Genomic DNA, 27,685 nt, shown 5'->3' on the forward strand with positions numbered 1-27,685 from the left:
TTCCTCTCCCTCCCTTTCTGAAATCAAAAAATATATATTTTTAAAATATCACAAGTATGTTTACATTACTAATATATACATTTTCTGAAAAGAGGCTTTAATAAATAGTAGATATTCTGTTTGTGTTATATATATATGTACATCAGGTATAATAGGATGTATATTTTATTGGTGTGAAATCATATTAGCATGTGGTCTTTTTAATATGGTATTAACATGCTTATTTTACATTTTGATATACGAACTGGAAGAGACGTCTAACTGAACATCCGTCTACTCTACCAATAAGTAGATCTGTTACAAGAAGCTGTTCTTCTGGTTACGTAAGCCCAGGTGTTAATGAGTCCAAGTACAATACCTGTGTCCCTCCTGCCCCTGGTTCCGCTTATTCCTTTTTTCTCTCGTTTCAGGTATCTGGCATAATTTTGTCCTTGCGCTCTTGGGTATTTTAGCTCTTGTCCTCCTCCCTGTGATCCTCTTGCCCTTTTACTACACTGGAGTTGGGGTGCTTATCACTGAAGTTGCGGAGGTAAATCATGGATTACTTGGGCTTTTTTTTTTTTTTTTTTTAACCGGATTTTGTGATGTAACAATTTTATGTCAGGTGCTTTTTTAATCAACTTCTCATAGCTCTAGCCAGTATGGCTTAGTGGGTAGAGTGTCAGCCTGCAGACTGAAGGGTTCCCTGTTTGATTCCAGTCGAGGGCACGTACTTTGGTTCTTGGTTGCAGGCTCAATCCCCAGCCCCGGTCCGGGCGTATGCTGGAGGCAACCTGTTGATGTTTCTCTAACACACGTGTTTCTCTCTGTCACTTCCCCCTCCCTCCGTTCTCTCTCTAAAACAAGGTTCTCTTCAGAGACAGAATGCTCCGTCTCTCCTGGAGAAATCATTGCCAATCCTTTCAAATTGAACAGACGGTTTTGTGGAATACGTTATCTTTCTAGAAACACTAAAAATTGTTTCTGTTCTGAGTTACAAAGATTGTATAAAGATTCTCTACCTGTCATTTGTTGATAAAATATGTCCTTTACTTTTACTGTTTTATTTTTATCATTCTGTTTTTTGGGTAAAAGGTCTCTTGTCATTTGAAACCTAGGCTAGCTAGCTTGCCAGAACATTTCACGGGAGTTTAGGTCTTCAATTCTGTATTTTATGGCCTTATTTAATAACTACTGAGGTAGCATGGAGTCTTCTATTCAGACTTAGGGAAGAGGGAAATTGCCATCCTGGGCAACTGGCTCACATATTCATTGTGCTGACAGTATCATCTGCATGTTTGGAACTGTGTTCAAATAAGGATTTTTACAATTTCATCCACAGAAGACAGGAAAATGAAGGCATTTTGATGACTACTTTCACACAAAAAAAATAATGAGCAGTTTACCAAAAACTACTAGTTTAACCTTAACGGTTGGCAAATGGGTTTTTGTTTTTTCAGTTGCAAAAAATCCAAAATCTTGTAGGAGTAGGAAAAGTAACTATCATCGTTGTGTTTTGTTTTAATTTTGTAGTATTTTACATCTTGGGGTCAAAGCTGGATTGTTTTGTGTATTATTCAAACAGTCCACTTATTCAATTCAGTGTCCTTAACGATTATTTGCTCAGATTAGTCATAGCTTGTTTTCACACATTATCTGGTTTGTTTTTGCCTTTTTCCCAAGGACTCGCCTGCAGTTGGCCCCAGAGGTCTTTTTGTGGGAGACCTTGTCACCCATCTCCAGGATTGTCCCGTGACTAACGTACAGGATTGGAATGAATGTCTAGACACCATCGCCTATGAGCCCCAGATTGGTTACTGCATAAGCGCGGCCACACTGCAGCAGCTAAGCTTCCCGGTCAGAGGTGCGTATATTTCTCTCTGCATAACGTAATGCTTCAAGCAGCAGGACTTGCCACTCACAAATCTTAGATAGGCCCGAAGTAGTAAACATTCTTGCTGAATTGCATACTACTACGGATGTTTCTTTTATCATAAATATTGGTAGTGAACCTCTAATTTCATTACATCATTTCAGGACTCTAGAATCTAATTCTCTGTGTTTAAAAAAACAAACAAAAAAAAACTTGTGTGCTCTGCGCCGTGGTAAGTGGGTGCCACTGAAGGGACCCGCTGCCATGTGAGAATGCGCCAGCCCCACCAAATGCCCACAGGCCTTGGGCACCTCCTCCCAGCGCTGCCCAGGCCACTGGACCCGGCTACCCTGCTGCTGCTGCTGTTTGGCCATAGTAGCGGCAGGCACTGGGGCACCAGGGCCCAGGAGCCGGATGTGGCATCAGCAGTAAAAAAGTTGAGCAGTGCCCTAACTGGTGTTGCTGAGTGGTTAGAGTAGGGGTGTCGAACTCAATCAGAGAAGGGGCCAAAATCTAAAATCCAGCCTAAATCGCGGGCCTAATGGTTTACTGAACAGTCATAAACTGTCATTGTGATGGAAATGCAGCGGAGTGCAGTGATGACAGCGCGGTGCGGGCCACATTGCAAGGCCTGGCGGGACGGATTTGGCCCGCGGGCCTTGTGTTTGACACATGTGGGTTAGAGCATCGACTACTGAGGACTGAAGGGTCCCGGGTTTGATTCCAGTCAAGGGAATGTACCTTGGTTGCAGGCACATCCCCAGTTAGGTGGTGTGCGGGAGGCAGCTGATCGATGTTTCTCTCTATCCCTCTCCCTTCCTCTCTGTAAAAAAAAAATAAAAAAAAAATTCAGTAATATATATATATTTAATATTTTATTGATTTATTTTTTAAAAACCAATTAAAACTATATTTTTAAAAATATTGATTTTTTTTACAGAGAGGAAGGGAGAGAGATAGAAATATCTATGTGAGAGAGACATCGATCAGCTGCCTCTTGCACACCCCCCACTGGGGATGTGCCTGCAACCAAGGTACATGCCCTTGACCGGAATTGAACCCGGGACCTCTCAGTCCGCAGGCTGACGCTCTATCCACTGAGCCAAACCGGTTTCGGCAATAAAATATATTTTTAAACAGAGTTAAAAAAAAAAAAAATGCAGGCGTGAGTCTCCTATCCTGCCTGGCCTTGGCAGGAGCTAAATCATGCAGATATTACTGTGGTTCAAGTGGTGGCTATTCAGAAAGGTGAATATATTAAATTTGTGATTTTTTTTTTTTTGCCAACACACTACAGATTCTTCATTAAGTTTCTTTAAAAATGAAACTCATGATCCTTTTGCAAACTCTTTTCTGTGGCAATCACCTCCTTTCACTTTCTTGATGAAATTGAAATGGTTTTCTTTGAGACTACAGTAGAGTTGGAAATGAAATTGCTGGACTCTTTTTGCCTCCTCAGTGACACTGGTGAAAGCATACTCAAAAAGCAGCAGTCTGGAAAGGTAGCCGTGTGGCAGTATTGATATTCCTCTGATCTGAAGGTCACATTGACTTATTAATACTGTGGTTAGTCTGTTGCTCGGGGAAGATTTTAAAAACACTGAAACCCCATACCTCTGGAAGATATTTTCATAGCCACTCGTGGATGTTGTTTCTGTTAATTCTGCTCTCACCAGGAGAGGTTTGCCATGCTGAAAGCAATGGTACTTCACCCGTGCCTGGTAAGATAATGCTAAGGTGATCAGACGTCCCGCTTTTTGCGGGGCAGTCCCGCATCCCGGGGCATTTTAAAAAAGTCCCGATTTTGCCGAGACCGTTTTGGCTCAGTGGATAGAGCGTCGGCCTGCGGACTGAAAGGTCCCGGGTTCGATTCCGGTCAAGGGCATGTACCTTGGTTGCGGGCACATCCCCGGTAGGGGCTGTGCAAGAGGCAGCTGGTCAATGTTTCTCATCGATGTTTCTAGCTATCTCTCTCTCTTCCTCTCTGTAAAAAATAAATAAAATGTATTTTTAAAAAGTCCCGATTTTAATCTTTCCAAAAATCGGGACTTTTTTAAAGCGCTGCGGGACACAGGACAAATTGTTAAAAATCGGGCCGTCTGGTCACCTTATAGCGCTGATGCCATCATCTTATGGGTGTCGATATTTGTCAAATACTGTTCAAGGGAGACTTCTATTTATTTCTCATGAGTGGAAGGTTTCTTTAGTTAGGTTAATATGAAGTCAGGTCCATGTAACGATTTTTAACCTGTTTAAGTCCATGTTTAAGATTTGAGGTCTCCCGTGGAAAACGCGGGCATAGGAAGGTCCAAAAGGCTTGTGGTGACTGTTTTGTTAACTCATCGAGAGATTCTGGGGTAAGAGGACTGGAGAAGCTTCTCCAGGCCCTGCTGTGGGCGCCCCGGGAGCCTTGCGGCCTCCCTGCAGGCCCTATCTGAAAGCAGTTTCGGTTCCGTCCTGGGCAGTCCTTAGAGGCTCACTGTGCACCCCCGGCCTTGGCGGAGCCGGCCCCTGCGTGAAGAGCCCCCTGCGTGAAGAGCGGCACCAGAGCAGCTGCTATGCCCTGCCTCTGCCCAGACAGCCCCAGCCCCTTTGGCATCTGCTCCAGAGAGCCACTCGGATCGTTCCCCTCCGGCCCACCGGTACTACCCTTCCGGGGCTGCTCGCAGGCCGCCCGCAGTCGTCAGTACATCCCCCTCCCCCCCCTTGTAATATTTTATCTTTCCCAAAGTGCAGAGCCCCTGTCAAGTCTCCCCAGCCCCCACCCCGCCTTTCTTCCCTCCCCAGCCCTGCCCTCCCCTCTTGTCTTCTTTCCCCATCCCCCCTCCTCCATCCCCCCTCCCCAAACCATCTCTCCTCCCCCATCTTCCTGTCCCTCTCCTTCACCTTCCTGTCTCCCCTCACCCATCTTCCTGTCTCCCCCTCCCCCTCCTTCCTGTCTCCCCTCACCCATCTTCCTGTCTCCCCTTCCCCTCCTTTCTGTCTCCCCCTCCCCCACCTTCCTGTCTCCCCTCCCCTCCATCACCTTCCTGTCTCCCCTCACCCATCTTCCTGTCTCCCCCTCCCCCTCCTTCCTGTCTCCCCTCACCCATCTTCCTGTCTCCCCTTCCCCTCCTTTCTGTCTCCCCCTCCCCCACCTTCCTGTCTCCCCTCCCCTCCATCCCGCGCCGCCATGGGCTGTCTCGGAAACGGTAAGACCCAGGACCAAGGCGAGGGCCAATAAAAAGATCTGGTCGCACCTGCAGAATAACATGCAGGTCCACTGCTACTGGCGCAGGGAATCCGGTAAAAGCATTGCTGGGAAGCACATGAGGACCCTGCCTATTAATGGGCTTAATGGAGAGGGCAGCTAAGGGGTGACCGCAGGCTGCTAGGAGCAACAGCTATGGGATATGTTACCCTTAGGTCATGGCTGCCTCTTAGCTGTGTCCCATCAGCTTGCATGCTGGATTGTCTTAGGAACTTCTAATAAGAATACTATTCTGCTCTGGGGGAGGGGCCCACACCTAACTTCTAAAGGTAACTAGGGAGAGGAGAAAAAAAATTTTTTTTAAGTCAAGGCTTGTCTTGACTATTCTTTTAACTCAGGCAAGTCACAAAAACAACAAAAGTGGAATAAAATCCTTAATTGTTCAAAGTGAAGTGTGGCACCCAAAATAGGCATCTACATAAAAAGTGACTGTCAGCCAAAGCTTGTTTGGCTCAGCGGTAGAGCATCGGTCTGCGGACTGAAGGGTCCCAGGTTCGATTCCAGCCAAGGGCATGTACATTGGTTGCGGGCACATCCCCGGTGGGGGGTGTGCAAGAGGCAGCTGGTCGATGTTTCTCTCTCATCGATGTTTCTAGCTCTCTATCTCTCTCCCTTCCTCTCTGTAAGAAAATCAATAAAATATATTAAAAAAAAAAAAGTGACTGTCAGTTTACTGTGCCAAAAGTTGGCATTTCAGAAGTAGTGACAAGTCCTCACTAAACAACTACTGTGTGCTAGATGCTAGCCTAACCCTGCCTTGCTAGTCCCTGCCTGCTGCCTGCTCTTCTGTGACTGTTTTGCAGTAAATACAGTATTTTTTTAAAGTACTAGTTTTTATTTTATTTTTTTTATATTTTTTATTAAATTATTATTTTTGAGTAAATACAGTATTAACATACGTGATAAATAAAACGAATCTGCCCTGACCTGTGTGGCTCCGTGGATAGAGCATCGGCCTGCAGACTGAAGGGTCCCAGGTTCGATTCCGGTCAAGGGCATGTACCTTGGTTGCAGGCACATCCCCAGTGAGAGGTGTGCAGGAGACAGCTGATTGATGTTTCTCTCGTCAATGTTTTAGCTCTCTATCCTCCCTCCCTTCCTCTCTGTAAAAAAATCAATAAAATGCATTATAAATAAATAAAATAAAACTACTCTGCCAAAAATAGTGGGATTAACTTGGCCTAAAAAACAAAGAAGGAAGTAGGCAGGGCTGAGACAGAGCAAAAAATAGGCCATGCTACCTACCTTCAATGCTAGCATCCTTCTAATTCATGCCATTTTTACTATCACCTTTAGAAATAAGCAACAATAAGCCGAGGCTCCCTTGAGATAGCTAAGTGTATGTTCTTTGCCATCAATTTGTTTATAGCATGATACTTTCTAAATAAACTCTTTAAAGGAAAAAATTGGGGTTAATTCAGCATTCCAGCTCAACCATGACCAATTAACTAAATTCCAGTAATTAAATATTTCTGTACTACATGGATGGTGGCATGTCCAAAAAGCTCTTTGGGGTAGAGTTATTTTATGTGGCAGGCATCCAAAGGAAGTAATCTTGGCTTCCGAAAATATCCCCTGAAGTCAGATCTGTTGTTCCGTGTAGCAGGTGGCAGGGTGAAACAAGTTTATTCTCAGAAGCTGCCAAATTTATTTTGAGTTCTTTCAGCTCTGAAAAATCAGTCTCCCAATTCTTTTTTTATACTTATTTATTTTTTTTAATTTCACAGGAAGGGAGAGAGAGAGAGAGAAACATCAATGATAAAAGGGAATCATTGATTGGTTGTTTCCTGCACATTGGACTGAGCCTGCAACCCAGGCATATGTCCTTGACCGGAATCAAACCTGGGACCCTTTGGTCCACAGGCTGATGTTCTATCCACTGAGCCAAAATAGCTAGGGCTCCCAACTCTTTATGTAAAACTAGAGGCCCAGTGTACAAAATTCATGCACTGGAAGGGGGTCCCTCAGCCCAGCCTGCCCCCTCTCACAGTCTGGGAGCCCTCAGGTTAGGAGGCTACCTGGCAATCAGGGGAAGGCAACACCCCCATTAGACCTCTGCTGCTGCCACTGCCGGCATTGCAAGCTGTGGGCGGCCCTAGGTGGCTGGGCAGCTGCCATCTGAGGCTCCCTTCTTATTGGCTGTGGGTACCGCTGTCTTTGTGAGGGCGTGATGGTCAATTATCATATTCTCTTTTTATTACATAGGATTATCAGGTCCCAAATTATTAAAAGTGTTGGAAAACACAAATTATTCTCATAGACTGTATCTTTAAATCAAGGAATGCCCTGATGTTTGTCCACATTTACAGGAGTTAGAAAATATGATTAATAATCAAGAATAACTTTACTAAAGTGCTGTGTGCAACAATGGCAAAGCAGTAAGAAATGATTTTATTTTTTATTTATTTATTTAATATATTTTATTGATTTTTTTTACAGAGAGGAAGGGAGAGAGATAGAGAGCCAGAAACATCAGTGAGAGAGAAACATCGACCAGCTGCCTCCTGCACACCCCCTACCCGGGGATGTGCCTGCAACTAACGTACATGCCCTTGACTGGAATCGAACCAGGGACCTTTCAGTCCACAGACCGACGCTCTACCGCTGAGCCAAACCGGTTTCAGCTAAGAAATTATTTTAAAGTTTTAATATAATTTTGCATGTATAACCCATTTTAAATAACTTCTTATTGTAAATTTTTTTCATGCATGCATAAAAAAACAAGAAAGTAGTGTAAATTAACTCATGTATCCTTTCCGCTTCAGCAATTATTGACATTTCGCCAATTTTCTTTATTCAATCACCTCTCTTTTGCGGGGAATATTTAAAGTATATCCTAGGCATCCTATCATTTCATCCATAAGCTTTACCATGCCTTTAGCAGATGGTGGCTTTTTAAACATGACCACAGTACTATTATCACACCTAACAAAATTAACAATAATTCCTAATATCTAGTTGGTTTTCCCTTCGGTTTTTTTTTCCATAACCATTTTTTTATAGTTGGTTTTTTTCAGTTGGATGGTATGTCTTTTAAGTCTCTTTTAACATAACAATTCTTCCTGGCCTTTTTGTTGTTGCTGTTGTTGAAGAAAACGGAGTCAATTGTTTTGTTGAATTTCCCATATTCTGAATTTGTCTGACTATATCTTATTCTCATGATGTCATTAATATATCCAGATGTCTCCCATATTTCCTTTACAGGCTTGGTTATATTCAGGATCCATGGTAGGGGGTGGGGAGGGGGCAAAAACACTCCTAGGTACCACTCATTACTTCCTGTTGCATCCCTCGTGGTTATGTTGATTGTTCAGTAGGCTAGCCCGATTCTTTTTTTTTTTTTTTTTTTTTTTTTTTTATATATTTTATTGATTTTTTACAGAGAGGAAGGGAGAGGGATAGAGAGTTAGAAACATCGATGAGAGAAACATCGACCAGCTGCCTCCTGCACACCTTCTACTGGGGATGTGCCTGCAACCAAGGTATATGCCCTTGACCGGAATCAAACCAGGGACCTTTCAGTCCACAGGATGATGCTCTGTCCATTAAGCCAAACCAGTTTCGGCATAGCCTGATTCTTTAAGGTTGAAATATTCGGCAATTTTTCCTATTCTTAAGAGCCACTTACCATCTTCCCAAATGTTCAGTTGACAGAAGGTAGTATATAACCCACAATGTGTTCTTCTCTAAGAGAAATAACCCATTATTTCCTACTTCTGAACTTCTTTATTGTTTTCCTCCAATTTTTCCAAATTTGGTATAATCTGCACTGAATTACAAGAGCCAAAATGACACAGTGGACAAATAAAGTTCTCTCCAGTATAATTTTTTTTTAATTTAAGATATCTGCATTCCAGATGTTTGAGGTTTTGTCCTTTCCCTGTCAGAATGGAAATGAAAATTTTCCTTGAAATACTCTTGAATCTCTTTCTTTATTAACTTTTAGAATATTTCACTATTCTAAGTCATGTGCTATATTCTTGAAGTATTTCTTTAAAAATCTAAGGCAGCCGAAACCGGTTTGGCTCAGTGGATAGAGCGTCGGCCTGCAGACTGAAAGGTCCCCGGTTCGATTCCGGTCAAGGGCATGTACTGTGGTGGCGGAGACATCCCCAGTAGGGGGTGTGCAGGAGGCAGCTGGTCGATGTTTCTCTCTCATGATGTTTCTCTCTCATTGATGTTTCTAACTCTCTATCCCTCTTCCTCTCTGTAAAAAAAAATCAGTAAAATATATATATTTATTTTTAAATAAAGACCTAAGGCAGGTATTACTCTTCCACACTAATAAAAAAATCAGTCTGATAAAGCCACCTTGGAAAGGTGTGACTCTGAGTGCTCATAAGTTGTCCCAACCAATCATTTCTGTCTCCTTACTTCGTATCCTGACTTGCCCTGGTATATTATTAAAATTAACAAAAGGTATTCATTAAGATATTAAGTAGACTAGATATTCTTAAAATACTAACATTTTTTACAGATTAAAAAAATGGTTAATCTGCCTGAAATGACTATGTATTTTATTAAATTGTTGAGACCTTTTTTTTCCTATTAATCCTTTCCTTTTTATTTTTAAACATTAACCTGCTGAACTATGAATGTCACCAGCAGAGCCAAGGCTGGTTAATTTTACCTCTGCCCTTGATGCATGAGGTAAGCCTAAGGAGTTTATTCCAGACACTCCTTGGAGACTGAAGGGCCTTGCCTGGAGGTCCAAAAAAGGACAGTGGTTCAGGGCTTGGAGTTCTTTGCACCTGTAATAGATCTCTGGTTTATTTGCAGTCGGAACAGAAAACAAAAACTTCCCCTCCTTTCACATTTAAGCCTTTTCTTTTAATATTGTTGGGTGTTCGTATGCCACTTAGTGATTTAAATAGAACTAAAGGTACAGACAAGAACTAGTCTGGCTCTTTGTGGTGTTTTGTTTTGTGGTGGTTTTTTGTTGTTGTTTGTTTGTTTTGGGGGAGGGACTATTTTCCTCTCTTTAGTTTGAGAGGAAACTCTATATCATATATGCATAAAGCAAAAATTCTTTTTTATTTTTCTAAAAGCATTGTCTTGAGTAAGAAAGACTACACTCAGCAAGGCCAGCGTTTGAACTGCATTTGAAGGCGAAAGATATTGAACACTGAAGGCAACTGCTTCCTAAAATGAAGCTGTGAGCCCGGACTCAGACATTCCCTTGAGTAACCTATATTCCTGCTCAGAAGAAGTGAGGGTGTATGCCCATAACTGCTTAGCAATAGGAATATTATTATCTTACATATCTTTAAGGTAATAAAAGGAAAACTGCAGGGATCTTTTCCACATATTTTCAATACCCAGATCATTTTTAGGCCCAAATTTTCTGTAATGTTTTATAAGACTTCTTTGCTATCCTAAATTGAAGAGTGTGTGTGTGTTTTAAATAATTTTTTAAAATATATTTTATTGATTTTGTACAGAGAGGAAGGGAGAGAGATAGAGAGTTAGAAACATCGATGAGAGAGAGTCATCCATCAGCTGCCTCTTGCACACCCCCCACTGGGGATATGCCCGCAACCAAGGTACATGCCCTTGACCGGAATCGAACCCGAGACCTTTCAGTCCCCAAGCCGACGCTCTATCCATTGAGCCAAACCGGTTTAGGCTGTTTTAAATAATTTTTAAACTACTTATTACTAAGGGATGCTGTAGAACTAAAGATAAATAGGCTTGGCTCTCCCTGTGTTGGAGCTCTATTATACATGTATGTGTTTAATGAGCTAGGTTAAGAAAATTGTTCGGTTCATTTTAGTGATCTAGAAAGTAGTAGTAGGAACTATAAACTATAGATTGAAGAAGTTTCTCTCCAACCTTATTCCAGAATCGCCTCTGGTCTAGACTATTCTTTGAAGACTAGGAGATGTCTATGACTATCTTAAGCCCCGTCTTAGGGTACATTCCAAATATGCAGGTTCTCCCGATAGTGAAATTCTGAAACTAATCTGGTTTTAAATTTTCTTAATTGTCTCCCAGACTGGGGAGATATATGGAATAATTCTAATCTTTAACTCAAATTAAATTGAACCAATAAATGCCTCTGGGACCTCCCGTTGCAGTCTTGAATACTCTTTCCAAAGCAGAATTGGATTGGCTTCTCATGATTCATAGAAGTACCTTTAATGTGAAAGTTTTCCATGGCCTCTCTATTTTATAGGTTAAGAATTGAGTTCCAGAAATTGGTTCAGCAACTTGTTCTTTAATATGATCCAGTAGAAAAGATTCTAAAATTAGGTATTTTAGACCCACAACTTTCAAAAAATTGATAAATGCAAATATCAAGTTTACTTTCTTACCTGGTAACAAAATATTTAACTTTTTAGTGGAAAATCCTGCATGTCAAGGGATACTTAATCTTGTCAGAGTAGCCACAGCCATGGATTTATGTTTGGTTGGAAAAATCACCATAAGAAGCAGTCATTACCCAGAGGTTGAAAATTAGTGGTAGACTTTTTAGAGGCCAAATGCAGTCTTGGCAGATGTATTTGGTTTGGCTTGCAATGTAATTTTAAAAAATTCATGCAGCTGCTAATATTTAAAATTCAAGAGGGTTCACAGGAAGGTCCAGATTTCTGATTCCTCTTGGAATAAAATGGAGGAACTATCAAATCTGGGCCCCAAGTTGAGTGGTCTGGCTGCTAACTCCTTAGAATAGTATATATTTTTTCTAATTCATTACAGTCCCCGTCACTTGCTACTTTTTCCATTATCCACTTAATTTATTTGATACCAGAGGCCCGATGCCTGGGATTTGTGGACTGGTGGGGGGCGTGGCCTGTGGGGAGCAGCCTGCTGTGGGAGCACCACTCATCCAGGTCAGCCAAGCAGCTGTGGACCTGCCATCTGAGAGGCTGCTCCCTGGTCCGGCATCTTCTGTGGAGCCGGAGCACTCACCTGTCCAGGGGACCTGGTCAGAGCTGGGCCCAGGGACAGTAGCACTGAGAGGTAGTGGAGTAGGCCTCAGTCCTGCGGTGGCCACAAACCCACCTCCCAGCCTCCAGAGTCAGCTCTACAAGCCCAGAGGCGTCAGGGAATGAGGAGGAGGAGGAGCAGCCTGGGGCAAGGACACAACGATCTCAGGAGCAGCCATTCATCCTGGTCAGTCGAGCCGTGCTCCCACTGTGGGAGCATACTGACCACCAAGGGGCAGGTCCTGCATTGAGTGTCTAGCCCCTGGTGATCAGTGTGCGTCATAGCAACTGGTTGACCCGTCATTCTGGTTGTTCTGCCTTTGGTTGCTGGGCTTTTATTATATAGGATTTGCTTGCCCGCTTTAAGCATTTGGGTTATCACACATGCTGTATCAATACATTCTGTAGTAATACCAAATTCTTGACTTTCATTCTATAGTGTGTACAATCCTCTAAGGAAAGTTAGTGATCAAGCATTAGATGTAAATTTTAAAAAATAATTACTAGCAAAGACAAGTGGTACAAAACAGTGGTCGGCAAACTCACTAGTCAACAGAGCCAAATATCAACAGTACAATGATTGAAATTTCTTTAGAGAGCCAAATTTTTTAAACTTAAACTTCTAATGCCACTTCTTCAAAATAGACTTGCTCAGGCTGTGGTATTTTGTGGCAGAGCCACACTCAAGGGGCCAAAGATCCCTATGTGGCTCGCAAGCCGCAGTTTGCCGACCACGGGTATAGAACATCATTTAAGTGTTTGATGCATATTGACTTATCTTCCTTATATATGATACTGAGAAACCTTTTCTCAAGGAGCTTCTAGTAAATAAAAAAACAGAGTATGCCTATATTATTATAGTTCAAGGTTAAATGTAAGTAATGACCAGAAGCATTGGGAGTAGTGGGAGCAATGATGGTCAGTCTCAACTGAGAAGTTCAGGACAAAATCCATAGCAACAATCCTGAGTTGGTCCTCAGCAGTGAGTTTAATTTCAGGAGGCCAAGCTAGAAATGAACCGTGGTACCAATAGACTAGAACACATGTGCTAAACACAAGGCCTGCGGGCCAAATCCGTCCCGCCAGGCCTTGCAATGTGGCCCGCACCGCGCTGTCATCACTGCACTCCGCTGCGTTTCCATCACAACAGTTTATGACTGTTCAGTAAACCATTCGGCCTGCGATTTAGGCTGGATTTTAGATTTTGGCCCCTTCTCTGATTGAGTTAGACACCCCTAGACTAGAAGATGCTCAAGGATCTGCTAGGAATTTGGTTCAGCAAGAGAAGAGTATGAGATAAGATGATAAAAAATGAAAGTTTAAGTTTTAGGCTATGAAACTTGGACTGTTTTTGGGAGCAGTGCAGAGTGTTTGGAAATATTCCGTTAGAAGAGCCATATTCTTGTAGTTCTACCTTGGCAGGTTAATTTGAAACATTTGGCCGAAACCGGTTTGGCTCAGTGGATAGAGCATCGGCCTGCGAACTGAAAGGTCCCAGGTTTGATTCCAGTCAAGGGCATGTACCTTGGTTGCGGGCACATCCCCAGTAGGGGGTGTGCAAGAGCAGCTGATCGATGATTCTCTCTCATCGATGTTTCTAACTCTCTATCCCTCTCTCTTCCTCTCTGTAAAAAAATCAATAAAACATTTTTTTTTTAAAGAAAAGAAAAGAGAAACATTCGGTATGTAGGACAGGTTTGCATGTGCGAGCTAGATGCTAGGGAAATAAAACTCATTAGGACTTTGTTCAGATTGGTAAGATGAGAAGGAATTGGAGTCCACACTCAAGTGCGAACAGATGGTGATAGAAAAATGATTAGGAGGTAAATATTGGTGGGACTTGGCAACTGACCAAAATGAACACTGAGGGTTTTACAGCTTGTATTGCTTTTTTTTTAAATTCTAATAACTTTTTGCCTTATACTTTATCATTGTGCTGATGCGTGATTGTAGGCATGGGTTTGTCAGTGCCATTACATATTCACAGTCTGCTTTCATATTTCAAATATGATTTGTAATTCGAGATTTAAATACCATTCAGTTATGGCTAAGAAAACAAAACTGCCCATGTCGCCAGCCATTGCGGAGGAGAAGTAGTTGCACTGGTTAGATTGCTTCCTGTTTTGTTCTGTACTTTGTGTTGGCCAAGAAGAGAGAGCAGCAGTGGCTAGGGAAGATCCAGTGTAGCCAGTACAAGATGTCATTCTTAAATAATCTAGTTTGAAAAACTATCGGGTCTAGTAATAATTAATGTCGTTTTTAAACATTCGTTTAAAATCTTGCTTGGCGTTGACTTGTATTGACATAACCTTCAAACACGTGGTATCTACAGAACGTGTGAAGTGCAATTAACAAGTTTTGCTTGAAAAAGTTTGTGTTTGGTTTGGTTTTTGTTGCAAAACTAGGGCTAAGAAGATGGCGGATGAAGAGCATATTCGGCACTGCATGCTTTACGAGTTCCAATTAGGAAGAAAAGCAAGTGAGGCTGCAAAAAACAACTGTAGTGCTCTTGGTCAAGATGCAGTTAGCGCCAGAAAATGCCAGCATTGGTTTGAGAAATTTCGCGAGGGAAATTTTTCGTTAGATTACAAGAGTGGTCGGGGCCGTGTGTCCAATTTTGATCAAGAAGCTCTTCAAGCTCTTTTGGTGCAAAATCCTCAAATTACCCAACAAGAGCTTGCGACAACTTTAAATTGTTCACAAAAAACAATTTCCAATCAATTGCGTGCACTTGGCAAAGTCCAAAAGTTTGGAAAATGGGTTCCTCATGAGTTGACCGACAACAACCATAATCAAAGAGTCACAATTTGCAGTTCGCTCCTCTCTCGTCAAAACAGTTTGCCATTTTTAGAGCAAATTGTTACCGGAGATGAAAAATGGGTGCTGTATGTTAATTTGAAAAGGCGGCCTCAATGGTTGGACAAAAATGAGGCTCCGCAGCCCCACCAAAACCTGACTTGCATGCGAAAAAAGTGATGTTGTGTGTTTGGTGGAATTTTAAAGGAATTCTTCATTATGAACTTTTACCATCTAACCAAACCATTACAAGTGCAGTGTATAGTGCCCAATTGGAAAGGTTAGCCCAAGCTTTAAGAGAAAAAGAACCCGCGCTGATTAATCGGAAGGGCGTAATTCTTCACCACGATAACGCAAGACCGCATACTGCAAGAATCACTGCTGAAAAACTGCGCCAGTTGGAATGGGAAGTTCTCCCTCAACCTGCATATTCTCCTGATATTGCCCCTTCCGATTACCATTTGTTTTGTTCTTTGCAAAACTTTCTTCTTGGAAAAAAATTTAATAATGAAGAATGCCTCAAAAATGCATTGACGAATTTTTTGCATCAAAATCACAAGAATTTTACAACAGAGGGATTAAAATGCTTCCTGAGCGTTGGGCACAAGTAGTAGAAAACAACGGCAACTATATTGTTGATTAAATTTTGTTGTATTGTTTAAATAAATTCGATTTAAAAAAAGGTATTAGAAAACGACATTAATTATTACTAGACCTAATATTTAGCCAAAACTGATTTGGCTCAGTGGATAGAGTGTCGGCCTGTGGACTGAATGGTCCCAGGTTCGATTCCGGTCAAGGGCATGTACCTTGGATGCGGGCACGTCCCCAGTAGGGATCGATATTTCTAACTCTCTGTCCCTCTCCCTTCCTCTCTGTAAAAAAATCAATAAAATATTTTTAAAATAAATAAATGAAATAAAAAACTATTTAAAAACAAACAAAAACCTTTGGCTGAAATACAGTGTCCTTATAAAATTACATTGCATATCAACTAACATTTTCATGCCAGTGTTCCTGAAGACACTCTTGTAATGAAAACCTTTTTTAAAAAATTTTTTTGTACTGGAAAGCAAACTTTTTTTTTTTTGCAGTGCTATAGTAACTTTGTTCTTGAATGTCTTCCTCAGTCCATATGGTTATATGGCTGTATGAATATAAGATTCTAAATTTCATTGGTCCTTCCCATACATCAATTTATGCTTCACAAGTCTGATGTGTTGAATGCCGAGAACCTTCCAAAATAAATACATGAAAATAATTTTTTATACCACCTGCATCAGTTTACTTTCCTTATTCTGCCCCAGATACCAGAGAAGCAGTGTACTAAAGAACTTTAAAACAGCCGAAGCCAGTTTGGCTCAGTGGTAGAGCGTCGGTCTGCGGACTGAAGGGTCCCAGGTTCGGTTCCGGTTAAGGGCATGTGCATTGGTTGCATTGACATCCCCGGTGGGGGGGTGCAGGAGGCAGCTGGTCGATGTTTCTCTCTCATTGATATTTCTGGCTCTCTGTCCCTCTCCCTTCCTCTTTGTGAAAAATCAATAGAATATATTTTTAAAAAAGAAGAACTTTAAAACAATAAATGAATAGTGGGAATAAACAGTTTCTGTTATTCAAAAATGATAACTGGATTATTGGTGTGCAGGCAAATGTGTACACATTTGTGGGGTCAAATTGGGCTGCCCTGGTTCCTGAAGGAAAGCCCCAAGGTAAGGCTGGAGGTGAGATAGGTATCTACACTAATAAAAGAGGAAAATGCTAATTGACCGTACCTTTGCCACACCTACAAGCCACGCCTATCAGCCAATCAGTGTGAGTATGCAAATTAACCCAACCAGGCCAGAGCAAAGACAGAAGACTGTGTAGAAGGAAGCCAAGCGCTGCAGAAGGGAGCGATGCTGTGGAGAAGCAAGCAAGCTATGCGGGGGAGAAGGCAAGGAAGTATGCGGGGCAGGGAGAAGGCAGGGAAGCAGGTGGGGCAGCGGAGACCACAGCAGGAAGCCCTATTGCAGGAATCTTCCTGCAGGGGGCCTCTAGTGTGATATAACAGTGGTTTCCTTAGGGGTGAGAGTGTCTTGGCCATCCTTTCGCCATTTTGTTCGCTAACACCACTATGCAGGAGCTCTAGTGATACTGGACCAGTGGCATTAGGGCAGCTAACAGTGGCTCATTAAAGGTTTGTGCTTGACCAGCTGGAGTTATAAAGCCCACTGAGACTGGAGCTCCAGCTTCACGAGTGGGTCAATTTATATGAAGAGAGCTAACCTAGGGTAAGTGCTGCTTCTTGATTCCAAACTGAATATCTATCCTTTTGTAATATAAAATGAAACTCTGCACTGAGTAGCCATCAAGCTGGGCTCTGAATTATCCAGTTTCTGAATTCATATGCATCTTACTGTTGTCTTAAAAACAAAATTTTTATTAGAAATGTAATTCTATGTAATAGATTCTAATAAACTATTTCTCTTCAGCATACAAACGGCTAGATGGTTCAATCGAATGCTGTAACAACCAAAGTCTCACCGATGTGTGCTTTTCCTACAGAAATAATTTTAATAAGCGTCTGGTAAGTTGTCTCTGAAGCTGTCTTGCTTATCGGATAGAATTATTATATAATCAGATAGAGCTAAAATGGGATCTATGAAAACTTCTCTTCCTTTTACTTTGTATCATTTTATTAAAATCTCTGCACTTAATGTGTCGCATTCCATCTGAGAATCTTTAAAATTGTATACTGGTAATCTCTTATTTGGACAAAGTAAAATACTTGAAGCTGATTTATAGTCGGTGCACATAAATGGCATTTTTTACATGAAATTCTTTCCTAATATGCTAGGTGACATTTAAAGATATTGAAGGACTTGTAACTTGGTGATTTTCTTTTAATAAATCATTTTTTAGTTTTGACTAATTAATATTTTTTCCATAGCATACATGTCTACCTGCCCGGAAAGCAGTTGAAGCCACCCAAGTGTGTAGAACCAATAAAGACTGTAAAAAAGGCTCAAGTTCAAGTTTCTGCATAACCCCTTCTCTGGAAACTCACACCCGCTTAATAAAAGTGAAACACCCACCTCAGATCGATATGTTGTACGTAGGACATCCTCTGCACCTGCACTACACAGGTGAGTATTATGGTGGTAGGCCCTCAGAAAATCATTCAGATGCCATATTGCATTTGTTTTTGTTGTAAATTTGCTCACTTTTCAAAGTCTTGTTAACTTGTTCTTGTTTTTAATTTTAAAGAATTATCAGTTACAGTTGGCATACAACTTTATATTAGTTTCAGGTGTTGCTAACTTAAGTATTAAATAAAATTTAGGCAGTAGGAAAAGAGTCTGAATTTATAAAAGCAAGATGGAGCTGAATCCCATGTCTGCCTTTGGAGTGTAATACACTTTTCCTTCTCTTCCACTTATGCCCAAGTCATAGAGCTGGCCTCTTAGATATCCTGTGAAAGCTTATTAAATTTTATCCAAGCTCCCAAAAGTAGTGGCAAGCGCAGCATACCCTGAATGCCAGGGATGTGACAATAATTTGATTTGTACATGACACGTCAGTTTTATGTGAACATAATTTCAAAACTGGGCAGCATAATTATTTGAATAGTATAGAGCTTCTTCATGTGGCTGAAGATCCTATAGTCTAACTCCTCTTGTCTAAGCTTTTTAGTATTTCTTTTTGATATAACTTAGCTGAAATATAATTTACATTCCATACAATTCATGCTTTTAAAATATTTTTTTTTTACTGATTTTAGAGAGGAAGGGAAGAGAGATAGAAACAACAGTAATGAGAGAGAATCATTGATTGGCTGCCTCCTGCACTGCGGGGGGTTGAGCTCACAGCCTGGACATGTGCCCTGAACAGGAATTGCACCATGACCTCCTGCTTCATAGGAAGAGGCTCAACCACTGAGCCACACTGGCCAGGCAAATTCATGCTTTTAAAGTACACAACTTATAATTTTTAATATATTCAGAATTGTGCAACTATCACCAAAAATCTAGTTCCAGAATATTTTCACCTCAAAAAGGAACCCCATTCCCATTAAGCAAGCACTCCTCATTTCCCCCCAATATCCTCCAGCCTCTGGCAATGACTAATTTCGGTGTCTATAAATTTGCCTGTTCTTTGAATTTCACATACATGGAATATTTTGTGACCAGCTTCTTTCACTTAGCATAATGTTTTGAAAGTTCACTAAGTTGTAGCCTGTTCCAGTACATCATTGTTATGGCCAAATAATATTCCATTGTATGGGCATAGCACATTTTCTTTGTTCATTAATCAGTTGATGGGCATGTGGGTTTATGTTACTTTTGAAAAGGCTCTCATTGCTTCAGTCATATCCTGAGGTACAACCTGAATCATTTTTTTTTAATTTTATACTAAGTGATTCTAGATTACAAATATTAAATACATCCTCCACAAATGAAAAAAGGTCCCCTTTTAGGGTAATGCAGAAGTGTATATTGTAAGTTCCACTTAATTACAAGGAAGTTTTTAAATATTTGAACAAAAACCGGATTGTGGAATCCACATAATGGAAGAAACCTTAAAAATTCTCTAGTCTTGCCCTAACCAGTTTGGCTCAGTGGATAGAGTATCGGCCTTCGGACTGAAAGGTCCCAGAATAGATTCCGGTCAAGGGCATGTACCTTGGTTGCGGGCACATCCCCAGTGGGGGTCGTGCAGGAGGCAACTGATCGATGTTTCTAACTCTTTATCCCTCTCCCTTCCTGTCTGTAAAAAAATCAATAAAATATTTTTTTTAAATTCTCTAGTCTTAATCCTTCTTTCAGCAATGAAGGAAAAAACCGAGACCCAAAAGGTTAAGTGTCATAATAGTTGTAGTGAATGTAACTTTAAGGTTATACCTCTTTGAAAGGATAAGGACTCTTGATGTAAATTCTGTATTTATTAAATCAGTCTCTTGTGTTTGGTATTCATATTTGGTATATAGTTTATCTTATTCTCACCTCAAAATATAAGTATGTTTCTGTATTCCAGAAATTATTAGATATTCTTAGAATAATTGATTATTTTTATATGTGATACAAAGCCTGTCCCATATGATTGAAAAAGGTTTTCTCAACCAATTTAATAGGCTAGCCCAATTTTTATTATATGGTAAAATTTATAATGTTTATCTATATGAGTAATATGCATTATTCCTTTTTTCTTTTTTCTTTTAGTGAGCATCACCAGTTTTATCCCACGTTTTAACTTTCTAAGCATTGATCTGCCTGTAGTTGTGGAGACATTTGTCAAGTATCCTTTCTGTTGTGAAAATGTTTTAAAATGTGTTATGTGGAACTTGATCGTTCTTACCTTACATAGAACATTCGTAAACCTCACAGATATCAGTTAACAACTAAAGTAGAGACTTCAAGTTGAAAAACATCAACTAAGGAGGAAAGAAGTCCAAGGCAGGAGAGGAATTGAAAGGGAAAGAGAAAGTTTAAGGACAGGAAAGGAAAGGAACACAGAATACAAATTGAGCCCTGACCGGTTTGACTCAGTGGATGGAGCGTCAGCCTGCAGAATGGGGAGTCCCAGGTTTGATTCTAGTCAAGGGCATGTACCTTGACTGCGGGTGCATCCCCAGTGGGGGGTGTGCAAGAGGCAGCTGATCAATGTTTCTAGCTCTCTATCTCTCTCCCTTCCTTTCTGTGAAAAAACACTAAAATATATTTTTTAAAAAGAATACAAATTGAGAGTTGAGTTACAAAGGATGAAAACTGCAGTGACTAGTGAGGTGATGAATTCTGCCTCTTCCGGGCCTGATAGTTCTGAGCAAATGAAGGAATACATAAGGGACAGCAGACTCATTTCCACTACGAAAATAGGATTCAGAGGACAAAATCTCTTGTATTCTTTAGCATATTATGTTTGCATATACAAGGTGAACTTTTTAAAAAAAAATTATTGTGTAGGATTTGAATAAACTGAACAGTGTGGAGGGTTTCCTTTTGCCACTTTCAAATTTTTTAAACTCCTTTTCTCAGTGATTTGGGGGAAAATGAAATGGAAAACAAATGAGCAGTTACTAAAGAATGTGTACAATCAAGATTGTATCTTATAGATTGTAGCTTTGTCTCAGGGATTTGCACTATAAATGTGCAGATGATAGTAAAATAGAGTTATATTTACATTATTTATAATATAACCTTATAGATTATGGCAAAATAGAGTTCAAGGGGCCAAAACCTTTGTTTCCTAATGGAATGTAATACTTATAAGGATCAAAAAATAATTTTATTTCTTATTCCTTCCAAATTCCTTTTATCATTAAAGAATTAAAAAGACTCAGTCTTTCCTGGGGTTTATTATAGAATATCTTAGTTTACAAATGGCCTTTAGTTTTCTAGTCAAGGTTTTTGAACTTAGAATAATGTCATTTGTTTTCAGTAGTAGAGATCCAAGAAGGAATGGCCTGTACTGGTAGGCACAGAGTCAGACAAAGGAGGGAAGTCACCTGTAATCTCAAATCCAGTCTTGGTAAAGTATGTTCTTTATGCGATTTCCGCTCAGACCTCACCATCGGCTCCTTAACTGATTTTCACCAGGTACCTGATCTCGCTCTCAGGAGCTCTGGCTATTGTCAATGCAGTGCCCTGCTTTGCTCTGGACGGCCAGTGGATTCTAAACTCTTTCCTGGATGCCACTCTTACCTCAGTGATCGGAGACAACGATGTGAAAGATCTGATAGGATTTTTCATCTTGCTTGGCGGCAGTGTCCTTTTGGCTGCCAATGTGACTCTGGGACTCTGGATGGTGACAGCACGGTAATGTCGGCACTCACCCGACACAATCTGTGAGTTACAATATGCAATACTGAAAACCAGTACCTGGTGTGAAATATCAAGTGTTCCCTTAAAATGACATTTTAGCCATCAACTTTTAAGCTCCTCCTATATCCAGAGAATCCAAACGCTAGGATGGGGCTAACAGAAGAAAAGCCAGGTCTAGTCCTTGACTACATTCTAGTTTCAAAGACTGAACTCAATCTGCACATGCTTGTGGAACAATTCCTCAACACGTGCAGATTCTTGTTAAACCTTTTTGTGTGACTTCACATTGTCTCATATGAAGATCCTTAGACAACAAAATGAGTTAGACTATAGAATCTTCATAGTTTCAAAGGATAACAAAATTGGGTAAAATTAGTTGAGGAAAACTTCTTAAGAAATCATCAATCCATAGCTGAAGGAGACCAGACTTTGGCCAAGTGGAAGGAGTGAGCATTTTCTCAACCTGTACTTCTTGTCCTTTGTCTTGTTAGAAAAGTATTTTAAAATTTAATGGCGTATTATTTTATACTCTGATAACTGGGGTCTGATTGCAGTTCATAACATTTTATAAGAGAATCTGCTGACCCAAAAGGGAAAATCTTTGTCAAACGATGCCAAATAATTGAACAAATTAAGAAGTAGGGCCTATAATACCTTGACACAGGTTTTGCCCCACAAGTTACCTCTTTGCTAACGTGCCCCTATTCCCTCACAGAAGCACTTGGCCTTGACATTTAGAATCGGCTGCAGGAAGGGTTTCCCACTTGCAGCACGTGAGCTGGAGCAGTTAGGGTTGAACCTCAGAACTAAGCTGAATCTTTCGACATCACAAGCCACGACACGGGACCTCTGCGGTCCTGATTACCATTCTCTGCAGAGCTTCAATGCTTGGAACCGTTTCCAGGGTAGACCTTTTTTTTTACGCTACCGGGGCTATTTGAGTCCCAGCTCCCCGGTTCCTGTCTTCGAGAAGCAACTGCCTTAAGCTCCGAGCCATGCTCTGTCCTCACCAGCAGCTCCCACGATTCTCTGTTGGGCAATAAAACATCTAATCCTGGCCTTCCATCTTTCCCCCGAGCTACCTCACTGGGTCCACAGAACACTTGGTCGCACAGTGAGGACAGCTTCACATGAGTACCAACGTGGATTTGCCAGAGCCGGGAACCTACTCTTGTGCCGAAAAAGCCCCGCCCAGTTCAGAAGTGTATGAGCACTTGTACATGATGACAAATATGTCCTTTTCTCATACACTCAGGAACACTAGCAGTCCCGTATCTAACTTCTTCCCAGGGGGTTCACCTTTTTCAGATTAACGAGTTTTTAATCATTTTTAACAAACTCTTTAGACTGTATCACACAATTGCCTGCCTTCTTAAACAAATTACATATTGAGTATGATTTTAGTATTTTAAGCAATGACTCCAGGTTATCAGTTCTTGGCACTACTAAAACCATACAAATTATTAGCCTATCCTAGGGAAAACGTATTTGTTCCGTTTGTACGCAATCATTTCAGAATCAAAATGTATTAGCAGAGTAATGTTCAGACCTGTTCAGGTAGCACTTGGGGAATACCATGAAATACTTGCATAATTAATTTGAACACGTGAGCTGAGCGATTTACTAATGAAAACATTGTATACGTGCAGGTCAGTTTTTTTTAAAGCTGAGGAGAAAATTTAATAGAAAAAAATCCTTCCCATTAATTTTGTTTTCTGGGTGGAAAAAAAAAATCCCACCCACATTACTTTCTTGTAGCTTTTAAACACCTTGGTCTGTTGCTCCATAGGGTCAGGATTGGGGAGCTGCTCTATTAGGGTGCTGAGCAGATCAGTCCCAGTTTGTATAGAAATGGCCTCATCCTGTAAGAAAGGGAAGAAATGTTACGTGTTGTCTCTTCACCTTGATTGTGGCACTTATAGAGCAAGGACCATGTCATACTCCTCTTTGCATCCCTAACACAGTGCATGTGACATCATAAACACTCAATAAATATGGTTGAGTGGATGATAATTAGTGTTATTTATGGATTAGGGAAGCATGTATCTATTTAAGTAAGCTATAAAAACTATTGAATATTTACTGTAAATATATGTTAACATAAAAAATAACTCGGAAGGTCTGTGTGTCCCTGGAAGATTATCATCTCTGAAAATAATCCATTTTGATTTCTGTAGAGCAATTAGGAAAATTGATTCGTTTTGAGGCTTTGAAGAAAAGTGTACTTTTTGTTGTGTTGTTATTTTGTTCAATTAAATTTTATTTTCAGTGTTCCTCCTCTGCATTGTTTACATTTTTGAGGATCTTCAAAAATCACCCATGATCTGTAAAGAATGTATATATTTCTTTCAGCATCTCAGTTTGAAAAGATATGCAGTTAAACTTGACCTTTTGATAATCACTCTTGTAGGTCATTGTCTGTTCTAGTAGTAAATTGTAAACTTGTACTTCATGGATATGTAGCACTCAGTCATCAGTCTGTCCTATGGTATTTATTGAATGTCTATATACTAATGGTGCACAGAGATTTTCTTTCTCTAAATCTTTTGACTGTGTTGTAATTCACTCATAGGACTGAACTTGAAGATACCATAGTTGCTGGCATTGGATGTTTAGCAATAAAAGAATAAATGTGTATCAGCAGTCTATATTTTATCATCTGTGTGTTCTCTTTTAAAAAATACTTGTATTCTTTTCTATCAAAATTGTTTACATACAGTATGAACTTAGCCGTTGTGTTGATGTTTTTTATATTTAGAGAGAGGATGGGGGGGAGAGAGCAACATTGATCGGTTGCCTCCTGCATGTACCCCAACCAGAGATTCAACTTACAACCTAGGTACGTAAGTTGAATTTGGTATATGGGATGACTCTGCAGCCAAATGCACCACACTGGTCAGGGCTGATCTTATTTGTTTTCAAATTCTCTCTTTTTTTAATTAATTTATTTGATTTATTAATCCTCACCTGAGGATATTTTTTCCCATTGTTTTTTTAGAAAGAATGGAAGGGAAGGAGGGGAAAACATCGATGAGAGAGCCACATTGATTGGTTGCCTCCTTGCACGTCCACCTACTGGGCTGGGATTGAACCTGAACCCAGATATGTGCCCTTGACCAGGAATTGAACCCAAGACCCTTAGGTGCGTGGGGTGACACTAACCACTGGAAACACCAGTCAGGGCTTGATTCTAAAAGCAGCCTTCAGTTTTTACTCCAGCGATCTGTATGTGAAAGTCCTTGCAGGCACGGAAAGAAATCTTTCAGATTCCTGCGCTCTCACTACTGTTCTGGAAATGGCCTGTTTATGGATGAAGAAAGAGGACTGCTATCGTGTTTTCATTAGTGTCTGACAGAAGTTTTTAAATTAGTCTATATTTTTAGGAATTCGTGAAAGGAAAGTGCTTCAACTATGACATTTGATTCTTCTTGACCTTTTGTCCTCTGCTTGTCCGAAGAGTCTACCCCTCTCCCATACTTCATATGTACACACACATGCACACATGCATGCACACATTCTCTTTCGGGCCAGATAAAATAGACTGAAAATTTAACCCAATTCCTGATTGGTTGGCCTCGTTTTCCTCCTCCTTGCCTCTGAGCCATTGTACCACACTGGCCAGGGCTGATCTTAGTTGTTTGGGGGTGGAGGGGGCGGGTAATGGATTTTTTTTTTTTTTTTTACAGAGAGAAAAGGAGAGGGATAATGAGTTAGAAACATTTGGAACAGCTGCCTCCTGTATACCCCCTGTTGGGGATGTGCACACAACCAAGGTACAGGCCCTTGATCGGATTCGAACCCGGGACCCTTCAGTCCACAGGCCAATGCTCTATCCACTGAGCCAAACTGGTTAGGACTAATTGAACCTTTAAATGAACATGTAATAAGACTGGAAAGAAAAATGTTTTTGTGATGTCACAGCTATTTCGACTTTGAAGTAATTTTAAGCACTAGCATTTTTTAAATAAGAAATTTATTTTTTTTAAAAAACGGAGTTGTTGTTTTTTAATATATTTTTATTTATTTCAGAGAGGAACGGAAAGGGAGAAAGAGATAGGGACATCAATGATAAGAGAGAGTCATTGATTGGCTGCCTTCTGCATGCCCCCTACTGGGGATCAAACCCGCAAACACAACCCAGGCATGTGCCCTGACCGGGAGTCGAACTGTGACCTCCTGGTTCATAGGTCAACACTCAACTACTGAGCCATGCCAGCCGGCCAACAAATTTATTTCTAAGGTGAAGTATGTGATGTACTTTGAAACAATAATTGAATAATTCATGGTATTTTATCAGACCATGGCAAATTAATTCAATGAAAGGAAAGCCTGAATTTCAGAACCTAAGGCTAGAATAGATTATACTCGGGGTGGAGGTAGAAAAAAATGGCTAAAGGAAGTTGCAATTTCTAATTAGCAAGCAGGTTATATGGTTTGTGTAATTTAATTTTCCATTAAAGAGAGAGGAAAACATCCTTATACCTTAGTTTTATTTACAATAGCTAAAGATTGATAGGTATTCAATAATTGTCCCTGCTTGTTAACTGTTTTCTCAAATTCTGCTGAGGTGTTCCTGACACTTTAGAGCAGTGTCTTTCAACCTTTTTTGGGCAAAGGCACACTTGTTTCATGAAAAAAATCACGAGGCACACCACCATTAGAAAATGTTAAAAAATTTAACTCTGTGCCTATATTGACTATATATAAAGTAATTCTCTTGAATAGGAATCAAATAAACACAAAGAAAGTATTTTATAATTACTTTATTATGAAATATTAAGTAAACAAAATAGTGAAAAATTATAAAATTCTTGTCTTGTCTGCACCTACGGCACACCAGGCAACATCTCGCGGCACACTAGTGTGCCGCGGAACAGCGGTTGAAAAACGCTGCTTTAGAGGAGGGAAAACCCAGAAGGAGCTAAGAATATTACCCTGTAATTGGCTCTCCATCTACAAAATTCAAGTCACACTTTATTTTATTATTTTTTAAAATATTTTTGTTGATTTCAGAGAGGAAGGGAGGGAGAGATAGAAGCATCAACGATAAGAGAGAATAGTTGATTGGCTGCTTCCTGCACGACCCCTTCTGGGGATCAAGCCTATACCTCGGGCATGTGCCCTGACCGGGAATTGAACCATGACCTGGTTTGTAGGTCGACACAACCACTGAACCACACAGGCCAAGTAGGTCTCTGTCTCTCTTTTTTTTTTTAATTCATGTGAGTTTTGCATGCCATTAATCAGGCTTTGTAAAGCCAGTTCTCTTAAAGATAGAAAACTAAATGATAAAAGAATTAGATGCTAATTATATTAAGATTTTCTACATTTTTAAAATACATTGGTAGAAAGTAGTCTATAACATATGGTCTGTAGACTAATGGCAGTCTATGATAGTGTTTTTGTTTATTATTGAAATGAGAAAAATAAAGTTTATGTAGATAGTCTCTAATTACAGATTTTTTTTTAAAGTATGTGTGTTGTGCCCTAGCTGGCTTGGTTTAGTGGATAGAACATCGGCCTGTGGACTGAAGGGTCATAGGGTCGATTCCGGTCAAGGGCATATGCCTGGGTTATGGGCTCAATCCCCAGTGGAGGGCATGCAAGAGGCAGCTGATCTCTGACCCTCTCTCATCATTAATGTTTTTCTCTCTCTCCCCCCCTCCCTTCCTCTCTGAAATCAATAAAAATGTACTTTTTTAAAAAAGTATGTGTGTTGCTTTAAAGTTGCAGTACGGAAAGATTTCATTTCACTTAGCACTTCCAGATTGCTCTCCAGGATGGCTCTCCATAACACACTCCTTGGCAAGGCATAAGCATTTCATGTTTCCCCACACCCTTCCCTCCGCCTAAGCTATCTGACATCAATGTTCTGACAGATCTGTTGAATGCAAACTGGAATTGTTTAATTTGCATTTCTCAGACTATTAATAAAGTTGCACATCCATAAACTTGTTTAGCCATTGGATTTTTTTATCCTTCCAATTGCTTATTGATATCCTTTGCCTGGTTTTCCATTGAGTGTTTCAAATTTCTCTTACTGATCCATGGGAATTTGTTG

The 27,685-nt window shown here is 40.4% G+C and overlaps 1 protein-coding gene across 1 annotated transcript in view; it reads left to right on the top strand.

Annotated features, from left to right (window-relative positions):
- Positions 1 to 24,284, top strand: part of MBTPS2 (membrane bound transcription factor peptidase, site 2) — a 61,269-nt gene extending 36,985 nt beyond the window's left edge. Inside the window, exons 6-11 of the mRNA XM_036439612.2 lie at positions 411 to 529; positions 1,663 to 1,843; positions 17,299 to 17,393; positions 17,757 to 17,952; positions 20,026 to 20,101; positions 21,400 to 24,284. Of these exons, the coding sequence (XP_036295505.1) occupies positions 411 to 529; positions 1,663 to 1,843; positions 17,299 to 17,393; positions 17,757 to 17,952; positions 20,026 to 20,101; positions 21,400 to 21,622 (890 nt within the window). The 3' untranslated portion in view covers positions 21,623 to 24,284. The remainder of the gene's footprint in view (positions 1 to 410; positions 530 to 1,662; positions 1,844 to 17,298; positions 17,394 to 17,756; positions 17,953 to 20,025; positions 20,102 to 21,399) is intronic.
- The last annotated feature ends 3,401 nt before the right edge of the window (positions 24,285 to 27,685 follow it).

This window comes from Pipistrellus kuhlii, unplaced genomic scaffold, assembly GCF_014108245.1.
Source record: "Pipistrellus kuhlii isolate mPipKuh1 unplaced genomic scaffold, mPipKuh1.p scaffold_m20_p_16, whole genome shotgun sequence".
Taxonomy (NCBI): domain Eukaryota; kingdom Metazoa; phylum Chordata; class Mammalia; order Chiroptera; family Vespertilionidae; genus Pipistrellus; species Pipistrellus kuhlii.